The sequence below is a fragment of the Seriola lalandi genome, unplaced genomic scaffold, assembly GCF_002814215.2.
Source record: "Seriola lalandi dorsalis isolate HSWRI2012SDOR001 ecotype SW California unplaced genomic scaffold, Sedor1 jcf7180002054971, whole genome shotgun sequence".
Taxonomy (NCBI): domain Eukaryota; kingdom Metazoa; phylum Chordata; class Actinopteri; order Carangiformes; family Carangidae; genus Seriola; species Seriola lalandi.
In genome coordinates this window covers 519,828-536,006 of record NW_019525522.1, presented here as the reverse complement: position 1 = coordinate 536,006, position 16,179 = coordinate 519,828, and the positions used below count along the sequence as shown (strand labels likewise).

At 40.5% G+C, this 16,179-nt stretch overlaps 1 protein-coding gene across 1 annotated transcript in view; it reads right to left on the bottom strand.

Moving 5' to 3' along the window:
* Nucleotides 1-16,179, bottom strand: part of pigg (phosphatidylinositol glycan anchor biosynthesis class G (EMM blood group)) — a 58,081-nt gene that overhangs the window by 13,325 nt on the left and 28,577 nt on the right. The window contains exons 9-11 of the mRNA XM_023395976.2: nucleotides 14,962-15,365; nucleotides 11,942-12,133; nucleotides 2,418-2,727 (exon numbers count right to left, since the gene is read on the bottom strand). Coding sequence (XP_023251744.1) covers nucleotides 2,418-2,727; nucleotides 11,942-12,133; nucleotides 14,962-15,365 — 906 coding nt within the window. The remainder of the gene's footprint in view (nucleotides 1-2,417; nucleotides 2,728-11,941; nucleotides 12,134-14,961; nucleotides 15,366-16,179) is intronic.

The window sequence follows — 16,179 nt, the reverse complement described above, 5'->3', positions numbered from 1 at the left end:
GAGCCCACTTTCTAGACTCTGCAGCAATATCTTACAACCCAGAGGTCCCTGATCAGCTGTAACTGTACTCGCTGATTAGATTTTAATTCAGCATAATTTTGATTGTTCTGCATGACAACAGTTTTTGTTTCAGTGCAGCAATTTTAAATCACATATGTCGCAGCTTTACAGATCCACTGTGGTTACAGCTTTGTTGAGAACATTATTACTCAAAGGTCTGTAATTACATGCCTGGGCGGTTAGTCTGAAAATTGTCTGGTGGCGGTCTATTCCCGAGCCCATCACAGTATTAATGACCCAAAGGTTATGAGGGTTATTAAATTGTTAGCGATGTGGAAGTTCAGTGTTGACAACAATACACAGCTGCTAACCAAATATGTGTCCTGGGTGGAGGTTAAATCAAACGGCAGGTATCATATCTGCCTTTGAGGATCATTCATGGCTCATAACACCATAACACATCCCCAGGAAACAACTAGTCCAGTTGGTCTTCATGCCAGCGCTGGATGAAAGTAATATAATTTAAACACAAACACTTCCTTTGCCCAGAACGCACCTATTACAGTACCCTTTATCAGTGGTTATAGCTTTCCTAAACGTTGCTACACTCTGTGTCACAGCGTTAAATTAGGTGTCTGTTACAATCAGACAAAAAAAACTTTTCTGTTGTTCTGTGAACTTCCTTTTGCTGAAGTGAGCGGTGGCGATCTTAGCTCTGATACACGGCCCCACACCTCTGTCCTTGTGGTGTCAGCACCAATCGGTGTTGAAGTTAAAATGGCTGTAATTTGTAAACCCGTAATTGTTAATCATTTGTTTTCAACAGCAAGACTTGTGTTATGGATTAACTGCTCGGTTGGTTCTACTGGTCCAGACTAAAGTCAAGCTTGTTTTGGAGAGATTAAAAGCTTAAATGGATATAATGGGTGAAATTCAATTTTTTCTTAGTGTCAACAAATTCCCACGAAGAGCAAACTAGAACTACAGTACCCACAAACCACCTGTTAGGGACCTGCCACAGTGCCACCTGCCTTTACAAAGACAACTGTTGTTCAGCCAGAGACATTAGGGCAGGGCGATATGGCCTAAAAATAATATTGCTAGGTTGCACAATATTTATTTCAATATTTTCAAATGTCTTTTGATGCACAAATCACACCAGCATTATGATTATAGTCCCTGCAACACGTATCTGCATTAAAACATGCTTGTTTACTGGTAATTCATTAGTGGCTTCTATTGGAACAATTTCACATTTGCGTGCACAGAGAGGGAAACCAGAACCAAGTTATATCTGACCCCTGACTAAAACAGAGCTCAAAGCACCAACAAGGTGCATTCAGCCGCCTCCATCTTCAATTAGCGTTTCTGAACATGTAGAAACTCTCTTCGGCGCTTCACTTCTTTAGCTCTCTGCAGTTCCCTCCGCTCCAGATACAAAAACACACACGCCTCACCTACATCACACACACGCACCCAGGAGAGTTTTCTGGATGGGCGGGGGGTGTGCGTTGTTTGTGAGAGGGAGAGAGTCATGGTTGAGAGCGGGAGCAGCGAAACGCCAAAGCCAATTTCAGGCTTGCGACTTAAAACAATTACATGATGATTAACTCACGATATAATCATTTACTACAGCGCACGTGGAACAAGCCGCGATACATCGAGTAAAGTCATTAAATCACCCACAACCATGCACCATGTCGGGACCCCGATGGGTCTGACATGACTTTTAAGAAACAAACAGTATCTCAACACAAGGCCCTGCTCACCTCACACAGTCACGGACTTGTACATCTGGAAGAGCTGGTGAACTGCTGTAACCTGTGAGCCCACTACTGCCATGCCAGCATTGACGTGTATCCAAGGCAACGTTCAGGTGTCAAGCCCACTTTAAGCTCCTCACTGCTGCACCCGTTCATATTACTACTATTATTATTAATCTGAAGATTTAAATAACGATAATATGCATTAGCAACACTGTGGGGAAATTTTACTTTGAGGTTTTGCGGTTAGTCACGCGGGGGACACACTGCCTCCGTCACGAGCGTGGATTTCTTTTCATTATAAATCAATTACTGATTTATTTTTTGGCAGAAAACATCACTAAAATGCCGCAGCTGTCACGCTCACGCCACGCATCCAGTGTGTTCCTGGCCTTAGAGGAAACAGCAACAACTCAGGAAACATTTGATGATGTTCAGAATACAAATACATACAGACTCTACATCACTAAAAGAGTAACTGAAGTGGTTTCACTTGTCACCTGGCAGCAGTGATGTACAGGTGTACTCCAGGAGCCTGTGACATCACTGCTGGGTGTGGTTACAAGTGCAACAAAAAGAGCTTTCCAGTTGAATTACTCTTTAGCACACGTAGTTAAGACGTACGGTACCGCTGACGTGATCATTGTTCTTTACCTGAAAGTAAAAGAAGGCCTGTCCAAACCAGTAGTGCATGATGGTGGTCTGGGCTGCGTCGTAGTGGAGTTTCTTCCAGATAAACTGAGCCATGAGCGTCTGGATCAACAGGCAGCAGCACAGCACTGGCAGGTTGTGAGCTCGAAACAACAGCGAAACCAACAAAACCAAGCCGCTGTAAATCTCCCACAATCCCCTGCTCTTCAGTTTGGCATCTGCTGTGATGATCTGGGATCGCAGCAGGTCCTTGGTGCCCGTGAAGAGGATGCCCAAAACGAAGACATAAACAAAGCGTGCCTCCACTGTTCCCCTAGAAGAGAAAGATTCCAGACTGTGTCATTTTTGCATTTGCAGTAAGCCAGTATTGATTTTCCCCCACAAATCTCTGCGTTCAATATTCAAGTAATTGTGGTACGTGACTCTGGGATGTGGATTCTGGCAGTCGTGCTGTACTTGTTCATGCATTTCGCAGTTAAATATCCACAGATAGGTTTTGGGACATTAGACGAATGATTTAATGTAGGTTTTATATACTGAATGATAAATGAAAAAATAATTCTTCTTATCAAATAAAGCTGTCAACAGAAGCTGTAAAACAAGTGACAAGAGCCAAATCAAATCAAACTTGTTAACAGAACCAAAACAAGCATTCACATCACCAGCAGCAGCAGGAGTGCAAAGAAGGAAGTATAAGGCTCAAAACAATAGCTCATATTTAGACATTTTCTAATATGACAGATGAGAATTGATCTACAGCCTAAAATACCTGACTGTGTTTCTGTATATGTCAGCGAGAGCCTTTGTTATAATAGGTTTTCAAAGTTCACTGCTTTAATTAATTTCATATCCCTGTCTCTTGTTAGACAGGATTCCTTATATTTCTGTAGCTCATAACCCCTCTTTCATTCGGTATGCAGTGTGTCAATGTAACATTAATAATTAAAGGTGTGAGACTGGAAGACAGAATGAATCGCCTCAGGAAAACAGACTTTCTCGCACCCATCACTCTGTCTGTTGTGGTTGGTTCTGCATCATTATAATTTGAGAAACAGCGTAGTAACATATTTTGGTACATTTTGAGGTTGTGTGACATTTGATCAAAACCCTCTTTTTTAAATTGAGTGCGACAGATCGTAAATAGTTAAGGGTAATAATAAAACAGGATAGCAACAGTGGCAGTGAAAAGATCCCGACTACCGGCTGCTCTTGAAGGTTACAGAAGGATTTTTACAACTGCTGCCCTGGAATGGTAAAAAACTTTTACAGGTGTAATTTTAGTCCGTTGCTATTAAAGACTGTGAAATGTCAAAACTCACTGATGTATTGCAGCCACGGCCACAACGCTCCTACTACTGTTATTATTACATTACAGCAGGTTTGCTTCTCCTCCTGGACATTTCAAAAATGCATTTGTAGAAACACACTCATTTATAAATGCATAATCATACAACAGCCTGAGCAAAATATATAGCCTGTATTTTTTCTTATGTAGGACATAGAGAGAGAGAGAGAGAGATAGATAGATAGATGTTTTACTTTTAAAGGCATAATCCATTATACCATAATCCAAATATATCAAATGTTTTTCAGGTTGAAGTAACAGGTTTGTTTATATTCATAATATCTGTGGTAAAACAGGAGAGTATTTTGAATTTTGAGTGGTGAAACGCTCAAAATGCTCAATGTCCCTGAATAACTCTTCCATGATGTATGTGAGGTGAGGCTTCTGATATTGAGCCTACCCTCAATGATGTAACGGGGGGGGGACACACACACCTCTCAGTATATTGCAATACAACAGCAACAACAGCACCACAAACTACAATCTCCAAACGATCATCATCACCTCGCTAAAACAGTTTCAACAAAAACTGAGCATTATAACCTTCATGAAGGAGGATTTACTGCAGTATTAGACTGTAAAGCTTCACGTACTGTGTCTAATAACCTGGCAACTCAGCGTTTTCTATTCACAAGAACTTATTTTGATCCAATGTTCCTTCTAGCGGACTTGACCTCTTTTTCTCCAGCAATTAATGCAACAAGTTCAGTAAAAAGAAGGTTTCCACCTTAATGTTTTTCTGAGAATGTAAGTTATGTAAGATATGAATGCACGTCAACAACATTTAATACAGATTGAAAGATGGCCTATAATGTGCCGTACAACAGTGAGTCTGCGTCTAAAGTCTGAAGTTACTAGAAGGTTAAAAGAAAGTTTGCATGAGGCTCTTCTCTTTCTAAAAGGCTTACTCCACAAAAATCCTTTTCCAACTATCAATAATTTATATGCGCAAAAAGTCCCAAATTGAAGTTTTAAAGGAAAAGTGCTTTCGATTATGAAGGCAATTACATTTAGTCTAATTTCCATTTTCAGGCATTCAGCATATGCTCTTATCCAGTGAAACTTAAATGAAAACACTTTTTTCCTCAAATCTGCTCTTGAATTAACGTACAGTTTTTAATATCTGTCCAAAAAAGGATAATGAGTTAATTACGCCACAATAAAAAAAATAAAATAAAAAAAACAGACAACAAAAGGATGGTACGAGCTGTGGCAGTGACAGGCTGATTTATCCTGTTTAGTAATGGATAGGGGAGGAATGAAGAGCATTAAGAGCTAATGAAGTTCAGGGAGCTGCTGAATTTTCAGGGAGTTACAGCCTGAGGAAACCGATGTTTTTAATTGTATTCTCCTCAAACATGTGAAGATTATCCCAGGCATCAGGAGTACAGTACACCTACTGACTACAAAAACCTGGATTATATTCAGAATTGTATCCAATATTCATTTAAAGTAGCTGCTGGTGATATTTTCAAAGAGTCGCTGTTCAAAAGCTATTTACACATTTAGAAAATCTCAAAAGTGAGACATTAGAAACATGTTTCATTTCAGTCAAAAGTAATCACAGAGTAAAAAGGACATTTCTTTTGCAGCAGGATGCAGTCAAAGCTTGAAGAGTACTACAGGATAATAGCTGACCCTGAAGGAGTTGAGCAAGTATTGGACATGTATTATTAATCAGTGTGTTTTTTATGGAAACCTGTTCCAACAGAAGAAAGGAGCAGAGTAATGTGCTCCATACAGCACTATTCTTTATTATTCACAACTCCCCGAACAATATGGCAGGGATTGTATTCATCATTATTTTATGCAAAGGAAAAGCGGAAAATCCTGGCCTGGATTTGATTTTATGCGAGGACAGTGATGGATCTGAGCTGCCGGCCTTACTTGTTAACTAGTGTGTGGGGTGGAAAAATCGACAGAATGACTACCTAATCTTTCTGTTTTTTCCTACGTGTTTGTGCTTGACAACCAGAATTGTGTCACGCTCTTAATGTGGCTGTTATCTTACAACTATGCTTTACACTGGGGAAGAAGGACGAGGAAAAAAAATTATGAGATTTACATGGCTTCCCTTCTGAAACCTGTGTACTCTGAAAGACTGCAGGACTAATCCACATCAGCCTGAAACAATAAACATTTTTCCCAACACTGTGGCATGCAAAATTCTGAGTGCTGAAAAGCATCTTGTTTGCTTTGACATTTTCAAAGCAGAAAGCACAAGCTCTCCTCCTTGTATAAGAAATAAAGGCCAATTGCTGTCTATTTGCAGCCCCCCAAAAAGTAGCTGCTGTTATTCTAAGCTTCTCCTGATCATAGTAAATCACACTTTCTCTCTAGAGTAAAAAGTGTAAATGACACAGCTTTGCAACTAACAGATTCCTCAAAAAACCTACTCAAATTAGACTAGTCATAGAGCTAAGGTATTATTATGTAATCTATGATTACCATCCAACTCTCCAGACACGCAGCAGGCAGCAGGAACTGCAATAACACTAAAAAAAGACTCCTGCCACCCCTCATGTCCCTTATGTCCACGTCAAGCACTGTGGCTTGTACGAGACAAAAACAATAAAGTCACACTTTTCCAACAGAGTGATCGCAACATATAACTATGGCAAATGTTGGGTTAATAATGCTGCATTTGTATTTGTTGGTGGTGCGCAAAGTGTCTTGAAACTCCAGTCAGACAGCAGCTAGTGTAATTGTTAACTCATTAGTACAAGACGTCAATCCTATCAACCCTCCTCAGATATATTGTTGTTATTTTTTAAAAGTCCTTCTTTGCCGTTTGGCAGGCTGCAGTTCAGACCACCTAGCACTGACCGAGGTCACAGTGAGCCCAGTCTTATTGCAGAACAATAACAAAGAAGAGGCCAAAGTTGTTGTGATAATGGTGCTCAGCTGTGTCTTACAGCGGAGCACATTTATCATAGAGAACAATGCTCAGGGTGCATTTTTTAGCATCATTTGTCGAGATTTCTTGTGGATTCGAGAAGAATTCACTGGAGAGAGTCAAGTTTTCGGTTCTGTTTCACTATCACTGTGCCACTATCAGATTAATAAAACAAGGCAGCTCATTAAACATTCATTAAAGCAGATACAGTAATACTGTAGCCTGAATGCATTTATTAATCAGTTTATTTAGTCAGGTGAGTCTACATTAAAAATGACTAAAAATGTGTTTGAAACACATTCCACTCATCCCACTCACTCACACACTGATTCTCTCTGGTATCTCTTTCATAATGAACACATTATCATAACTTTATTTAAGGGATTATCGATATTATTAAAAATCCTGAAACCAAATTCTCTCCCTCAGCTTCTTAGTATGAGCGACGGGCTCCTGCATGGACATATCATTTTCCCCAGGGGTTAGAGCAGTTGGTCATTTCACATGAGAGATTAATGTTTTGTATGTGTTTCTATCAGCTCTTGTCTCTTGTTTCAAGTGGGAGGGGCCTTGGTGGGAAAGAGGTGAGGAAAGAGGAACATCACTGGCGACGTCACAAAATCGCTCCCTCGTTCACTCATTTAGTATTCCCATTATAACAGACACTCAGTAGCTCAGTTATAGCGAGCAGTGATCTACAGTGAGATTTCAAACACTCATGACTCATCATCATTTTACATGTAATTCTCACATATTTAAAGTGTGACGCACTGCATTGTGGGATTGTGCACAGAAAGTACCGTACATGCCATGAACACAGCTCTGTGCTTTTATTCACTGTGATAATCCCTGGGGTCCTTTTACTAATCTGTGTCCCTTTGTCTGCAGGTAGCTGATTGGTACACCTGGAACACCTGTGGCACCCAGTGTGCTATATGTGCATATACTTTAAGTCCTACCTCACTCGTGCACACCACACACTACTGATTGAGCTTAAATAGGTTTAATAAAAATATTCTTTATTGATCTTAACCACAGTGTGTCTCCCTTTTGTTGTGGCCACTTGAGCCAGGGTCATAATCTGCACCAATGAAAATTTAGAAAGACCTGAATCTAAGGAAATTAAGACAGTTTGGGGGGTTTGCATGGTTATGTTGTCCTTGTCAATTAAATCCAATAAACCACACACAGACACACACACACACACACACACACACACACACACACACACACACACACACACACACACACACACACACACACACACACACACACATACACATACACATACACCTTCATACTTCAACTGGGCGTTCAGGTGCTTTAAAGCCTTAGAGAATCCTGCACATTACATGACCAGTCGAACCTTATTTGCTGCATTGTGTAATGTTAATAGTAGTGACAGTGGACAGAAAATAGTGGCTTGTCAAGCTGTGGTACACAGGAGCTGCCTGGATATAATGTTACCTTGGAAACAAGCGCCGGTGTTCCAGCAAGTGAATAAGAAAAGGTAAGACTACATCTAATCCCCTCAACATGTTTGGTGTATCCCCTTCATCAATCACCTGCATCAGGCTAACACTTACAGTAAATCAACCAAAACAAGTAATTCGCTGCCAGAGGAAAAGCTTTGAAGCAGACGCCTGAGAGCGAGGAGGGTCTGCCCACTTCGTCTGAGCCCCGGCCTTTTCTGTGGGACACAGCTGAGCATGTCTAAGTCGCAACTATTGAAATGCCACTGAGACTAAGTGGAAGACTTTAAAACAATGGTAACAGATAAAACATCTAATTACACAACAAAGCACTAGATCGATACCTGTGTTGCTGGCAGCATGTGTTGATGTCTCTTTTCCTTCAGCTTTATGTTTGATTAAAAAGCACCTTTTTTTTTTTTTTTTTGTGAAACAGCAGCGTGATGTAGAAAGATAAAGCACAGACAAAAGCAGTTTTGTGAACAATACTTTGAAGTCAGTGGAGGATAATAATTTGTTAAATGTTACCACTGATATATTGTACCAACACAGAACTGCTTTTAAAACAGGATCATAAAATACTTTACCTCTTGGGTAATAAAACCGAAAACTGAATTCCGTGTGTGTGTGTTTCTCTCTTTGACTATGTGTATGCGCGCGTGCGTGCGTGCGTGTGTGTGTGTGGCAGGGGTTCACAGGTGTTTTGAGACGAGTTTGAATACATTTCCATTTTTAAGCGGGATCGGCATGCATGAATATTTTTAAATTGGGAACCTGCACAACAGCCCCTTTCTAGATAAAGCAGTACATGGTAAAATAGGTCATGTTTTGCGCAGGTGTGAGGCCCACAGACACACAAATGAAAACATAAACATTGTAAACGCTTCTTTGTGGCTTTATGTTTGGTAGAAAATGTGCCATAAAGTCAGAAGGGGGATGGCTGTGATGCATACAGGCTCAGACAGGTCTGGCCCTCAGCCGGCTGCTTTGATGTTGAGCTACTTCCTGAACACTTGTTCACAAAATTTAATTTGCCTCATCTTTTATGGTAAATTGATTGTATCTTGCCTTATAGATGTTTTATGCTGTTAGTGCTCAGGTAGTATTGAGGGTTCTTTCAATATCCTACTCAATAGAAATAATGCAAAGCACATGCTTGCCCTGTCAGTTGACTGCTAGTCTATTTTTAGGTTCATTTTCTGATGCCATAAGGAACGGTGTCCGCAGGAGAGAGGGAAACAGACAGCGGGAAGTAAACCGTATCCACTGTGACATCAATCCAAGTAACTCTTTGAACCGTTTAAAGTGAGCAACGTTGGCTGTTCTCAACCCCATTAGCCATTTTGAAAGATGCAACAGCGCAATTAGGCAGTTGGTACAAAGGGAAGCCGAGGAGGGGACCGGGGAGTTGTCAAAAGGTTTTACTCTGATAAAAACACAGAAAGAGTAACCCAGGAAGAGCAGACTTTAAAAAGGGTCATTATACAAAGTCATTCCTTTTTATATTCACATTATAGTGTGAAGGGAAAAGCACAGCAGCTAGAAAGTGAGAAAGTGCAACATTTTGGGGCTTTTTTCACTTCAGAGAAAGAGAAACTGCTTTGATATTGTATCTAAAATAATCATAAATTCAACTTTATGGTTCTTTAAAAATACCCAACCAAAAAAAAAAAATCAGACCCATGGGAAATTTACCACAGTGCTTGATTTCAACAACTCAGCAGCTGCAAGCTACATTAAACTAAAATCAAAGCACTATTTTAGTACAATTGCACAAGACTGAAGTTGGTCTTAGGCATACAGTATAAAGACTTTGCCCAAGAAGTTACAGTGTGGAGTAAATCTAAAATAAATCCTTGAGGTGGAGCACCTTAATGATCAACTCATTGAGGTGTGAAGAAAAAGCTGAAGGGCTGGGTCAACCGTCAGCCTTGTCAATCATACAGTTTGTCAAAAGGAGCCGGGGTCCCTGCATGGCTTTAGTTCAGGTGTCTTTGTATGGGTAAGGGTGAGAGGTTGAGCTTTTAATTAGGTGAGCAAGTAGGAGAGGCTGCCAAGGAGAACAGGAAAGGTTAGGGGAGGCCAGGTACTGGTGCTGGATGAAGGGAGGTCAGGAAAACTAGACAGGAGAACTGTGTGCAGCCCTGCACACTCATTATTTTCTGACGGAGGTTAGTAGCAGATAACTCTGTGCCAAGCTACAGTCTGCAGAGTAAAAAATTAACACATTTAAGAGCAGCAGGATTGTCGATTTCCTCTCTTTTTTTGGACAATGCTAACAACAGCCATTAGACTGTGCTGAAGGATTAGATTTACACAGTGTAAAGAGGCTTCAGACTTCAACACTACTAGTCTATATTTTAAGGGACACATTAAATGTGACTTTTAATTATTCAGGTTGAGTTCAAGGACACAAAAATATCCCAAATACACTGGATGCTGAAGGCTTATGCATCAGATGAAATGTTTTATCATGTGTAAAATGAATGCGATTATGAAGTTGGTATGCCTGATTAGGGCTGAAGGGTCTAGGAGGGGAGATTCTTATCCAAGAGAATTCACCTCGAGGGTTTCCCTGCGTCTGCGGGTTTAATAAATCCAAACTGTTGTAATGGTGGCAAGATGAACTGAGGATTAAAAAAAAAGAGCTGTGCTTTGAGCTAAATGCTAATGTCAGCATGCTAACGTGGTCACAATGACAAGGCTACCATGCTGATGTCAAGCAGTTATATTGTACAATATGCAGTATTTACCATGTTTACGTAATGTATTTGCATGCTAATGTGCACTAAACATAACAAAACTAAACAAGAACTACAGATAAGGTGATGGAACTGTCATTAGTTTTGCAGGTATTTGGCCATAAACCATCGTAAAGGACAAATATAATTTTGTGGGATGTACATGTATGATAAGAAAAAGTGGTATATGTGTAGGGAAAAGCGATGTATGAAAGTGTGTGTGAATGGGCGAACGTGGCTTCCACTGTAAAGCGCTCTGAGTGGTCGATAAGACTAGAAAAGTGCTATGTGCAGTCCATTTACCATTTATAATTTTGACCTGATGATGGCTCTATATGCTATTAAGCACTAACAGCTGCTGAGATTTCTAATTTCAAACTCACTGTCCAGCCTGTGCTATACTTTGCACATGTAGCGGCTCTCACAGGAGTGTATACAAACTTCCCAACGCTCCACGTGGTCTTCTTACTGCTCAGCTCTGGCAAACAAAGCCAAACAAAAGAAACAACTAATTTTCAAGACAAATGAAAAGCAAATTTACCAAAGTATTATGCCAATATTCTGCATGGTGATATATTACCTCTTCATTTTCCCTGTTCAATCTCTATTCTAATTAGCTAGCTTACTGCTTTGTGTTGTGAAAATGTGACTTTGTTTTCATCAGGTACAGAGGACAGGAGAAGTGAGTGGGGAGGTTGGCTGCGTCAGAGACTTGTGTTGGAGGAGAAAGGGATCTGTCGATACTGCTGCAATTCTTACTGGCTGCCAATTTAAATCACAGATTGCCTGATGCCTTTAAATGTTGTTAATTTCATTATTTAGGTGGTGAGGGTACAGTGGACAGGGCAGACTTACTGTAAAGCAAAAATAAACGGACAGCACTTTGTCATCACAGTTACTGCGATGTGGGTCTGAGTGTTTGGCCCAGATGACACATGCAGCACTGCAGCCTGCACGCTCAGCTGCATCACAGCACAAGCTGGCACTTTAAATCAGCTCACTAACAGGAGACAGCAATTTGCCAACTGTCATGATGAATGAATTCATAGTCCCGGGGTCCATAAAAAACTTACTTGGACATAGTATGACCAGAGTGTTGCCAGGGAAACAAGACATTGTCGACAGCCGCCCGGTAGCTGTAGACACCCAGAAGTCCGAGGGCGAGGGCTACCTTTGAGACCCATGAGCACCGTCTTTGAACCAGGAGGTAGATGAGAACCAAACAGAAAGCAGCCAGCAGGGAAAGAACCATCTTGTGTTCGGAGCTGGAGAAACACAACAGATAGACAGTCATGAGGGGAAGAGAAAACCCTGCACTGATATGAAAGAGCTCTTTGAAATCTGAAAGTGAAATTCATTCATATTTAACATGCCTGTGTAAACAGTTTTCAATATATTTCCTTATTTTATTCCACAATATAGGAGGCGTGAAAATGAATTAGGTGATTTCAATTCAGTAATTCAAAAAAAAAAAAAAGACAGCTTGAACCTTGAAGTGGAGTATTTTCTGAGGAACAGAGAATATTTTGATGAGATAAAACACTGTCAGTCATATCCACCAGCAGTAGTTTAAACTTTAAAGAGTCACGGACCTTCAATTGTGAAATTACGCCGCGCTGAGCACAGACAGGAAATAAGACCTCAAAGGACATATCAAAGTTGAATAGAAGCTGTGTATTTAGCTGTTAGCTGGATCAGACAGCAGTGGAAGTCGGGTACTTTGAGACAAGACGAGGCGTAATGCTACCTAGATCTCATTATCCAAGCAACAGGCAGTGCAGGTAGGAAGAAAGGGCAACGCTGGACAGGGAAAAGGTCAGAATCCACATCTCTATTCCACGATGTGATGCATGTTAAAGAACAAACCATAATCCCTCTGCCCCATGCTCTTGACAGAATATTAATGGCTCTGAAACAGTCACAGTTTTACAGAGAAATCACCATTTTTCTACAGTCTGAGCAATCACAAAAGATTTTCCCTTCTATTTTCAAACTTTAAAAAATGCTAAGTGGAAGATCATGTCAGCTTCTCAGTCAGCAAACAGCACTTAAAATATTTCTGTCAGAGGAACACACTTGTTTAGCGTTAACACCCTATACCTTCCCTCCAGCGTCTGTGAGCAAATTATTTTGTTATCAAGTGTAATTTCCCTCTGTATGTCACTCATCCAGCCTCGTCTATGGCTACTCCAGCAGGTCAGATCCTATATTTCCCATAATGGCTTTCAATACTCCCCAGAGAGCAGGAATGAACTTGTTACATTGATCTCTTTTATGTTGGTGGAGAGACAAATGGAAACTGAACATCTTGTCGTTGCATTGCAGTCTTGTCCACTGGGGGCTACTGTTTTCAGACAAATTGGTGTCCCTGCCTTTTTATTATGAATTTATGCCCATGTGATTCCTGAATATCGGAACAGTAAAAGACGACTATTCAATTCAGTGCTGCACTAAAACCTCAGCTTTGCACCACATCTTTTTTTTCTTCACTCACCCTCAACCTGCAGCTGTGTGGAAAATGAGTTTTTGTAATGTCCTGTCACCTACATGTTCCCACATATCCCCATAAAAAAGACAAATATACTGTACACTATAGCACAAGACTAATAGTCCTCAGCTCTGCAAGCAGCGCCATGTTCATTACAGCCCACAACAATACTGTTTATATTGTTTGTCAGAACAAACAACATACTGAAGGCTGTTTGTGGAGCCTTACCAGCAGTGGAGATAAAACTGTAATGTTTGTCTTGAGTAACAAGAGAAAGTGCACTCAGAAGGATTTATGCATACATTAATCAGCTTTTCTACTAAATTCCACTTTCAGATACACTTCATATATCCTGCTCTTTTGTGTTGTTTAATAAGGAACTCCAAAGACTTCAGAGATACTAAAGATGGAGACACACCGTTCTTTTTGTTATTCAAACAGCGGTGCATATTTCCCCTGGAGAACATCTTAGGAATCATAATGCTACCAAGGTAATTCTGACTCAACCAGGTAGCTGCTGCTGTTAACACCCACTCTTTGCTTTGATGCCTAGTAATATAATTCAAGTTCACAGGCCAACGCAGCTGCCTAGCTAGGCTTGCTAGCCTTGTTGATTTGAATATGCTCAATACTTGTGTATTATCAATACAGCAGATGATAATTATCACTTGACCCTACAGTTCCTCTCAGCACTTTGGGGCTTTAGAGCGTCTTTCAGCTTATTGTTTTGGTTTTACACCTAACAACTTTATTGTTTTGGTTCACGCTCATTGCTCTCGACGTCGTCACCTCCAGGCAGTTGTTTTAAGTGAAAAAGCTACGACATTTCACATGTGAAGCATTAGCTGCTAAAGTGCCAGACAAATCCCTCGGGAGTTGGTGGAAACTAAGTGAATATATGAATACTTGACTTACTTTTTCCAGGTAGCAGGAAACGCAAGTCCAAATTAATGATGTTGAATGAACACGTTCACCATATCACCTATGAAAAGCGATAATTTAACAGCACTGTGCTAATGTATTTGTGTTAAAGGTTGTTGTACAGTCCTTAAGTGTCCAAAAAAATCAGTTAGTTCAGATTTAATAAAATAACAGGTCAGTTATTGTGTGTGTTCACTGTATTTACAACATGATTTAACTTTACTGTGGCATTGTTGGTCCCGCTAAGAGGAGCTAGCTGGCTAATCTGGTAGAAGTTGGAGGGATGAGGAGGCGGGCACTGGTGACATCACCACTGTCATGAAAAGTCACATTAAAAATGTCAATGAGAGAATTTCCATTCGGAGAAAAAAATCTTTAGACAAAGTCATTTTAATACGATTAAATAAACAAATAAAACAGCTACTATATGAAACTGAACTAGTTTTAATAATTCATGAACATACTGTATATCCCAATTTATTGATTTATTGATACTCTTTTCTAAATAATATCTGTATTCATCCATATTATTGATGATTAGTTATTTGAAAATAAACTTGTTCATTTACTATTGGCCTTTTTCGAGTTCCATAGTTATGGAAACTCTTATTGCATGTTTCTCTAATTCAGCTTTGTGTAGCACTTTTATAATATTTATAATTTTAGAAGACTGGTAAACCCAACCTGTTCAGCCAATGTCCAACGTCTGGAAGATGAGCCCACTGGACCCCGGTCTGGTTGAGAGAGCGGAGCAGCCGGCAGCAGGCCAGAGTGAAGGGCGGTGTGGCTAATGCTAGCCACTTCTCTGAGCAAATCTCTGCCTTAGGGTGAGCAGAGGGACGGCAGTCTTTGGAGGGGAGGATGTGCTCTTCTTCTTCTCCTGAGCCGTTCTTCTCTCTGAAGTACTTGCGACAGACATCCTGGAAGACGGCGAGGCAGAGGGTGTTGAGCAGAAAGTACCAAGTTTGATGCTCTTCCTCTACGAAGCTGCTGGCCGCCAAGCTGAGAGTGTGTCCGATGGTGCCAGCCAGCAGCAACACATCCAGCTCTGACAGCGACCACTCACTGCCGCCGCTCCTCAGTGGAGACTACGAAGGAGGGTAAAATGCATTAAAACAGCAGCTTTGGAGTAAGAAGTATTAAAATGTCCAGAATGAATTCTGTGTGTTTACAGGAGTGTGCAAACAACATGTACATGTTTACTTCTGACAAAGTTTCTGAGCTGGGTATCTCATAAACAAAGGGCCTTGAAACATGTGATGCCATTCAAAAATAACAGACCCTGATTCTCAATCTCAGGAGTATGTCCTCTGCATCACCAAATCTATTTAACATGATACTATTTACAGATGGTGTAAGAGATGCAACTACCACAACCACACAGGCCAAACTAGACTCGCAACCTATTTCCAACTCGCCCACCTCTGTGCTGTTTATCCATCAGCAATTATATTTTTATTGTCCAAAATGTGTTGTGTGTGGTTCAACTCAGTGGGATAATTAGTTGGATCAAACTGCTGCTTGGGTGATTCATACAGATCTACTTCAATACTGAAATAAACTCATCTAGAGACACTCATTAAATGACCCATGTACTTCATAATAAAACAATCCAATTTGCAACCACTTACACCTGCTCTGTTATCTCACACAGATCATTTCTGACTTGTGTGTAGTGATGGATATCTGCTCACACACAGAGACACATTAAGGCTGCTGCTTCACATGCTGCTGAAGGAAACACGTCATGCCATGACACTGCAGGCGGTGACCATGAGCTGTCATTCATAAATTGTGTCAAGTCACATTTTTTAAGATTGGTGTTTGTCCAATCACTGTCTTATATGCAACTTATTTTGTTCGACGTTGACAGCACATTGCCATGCAAAGCAAGTTCAAGTG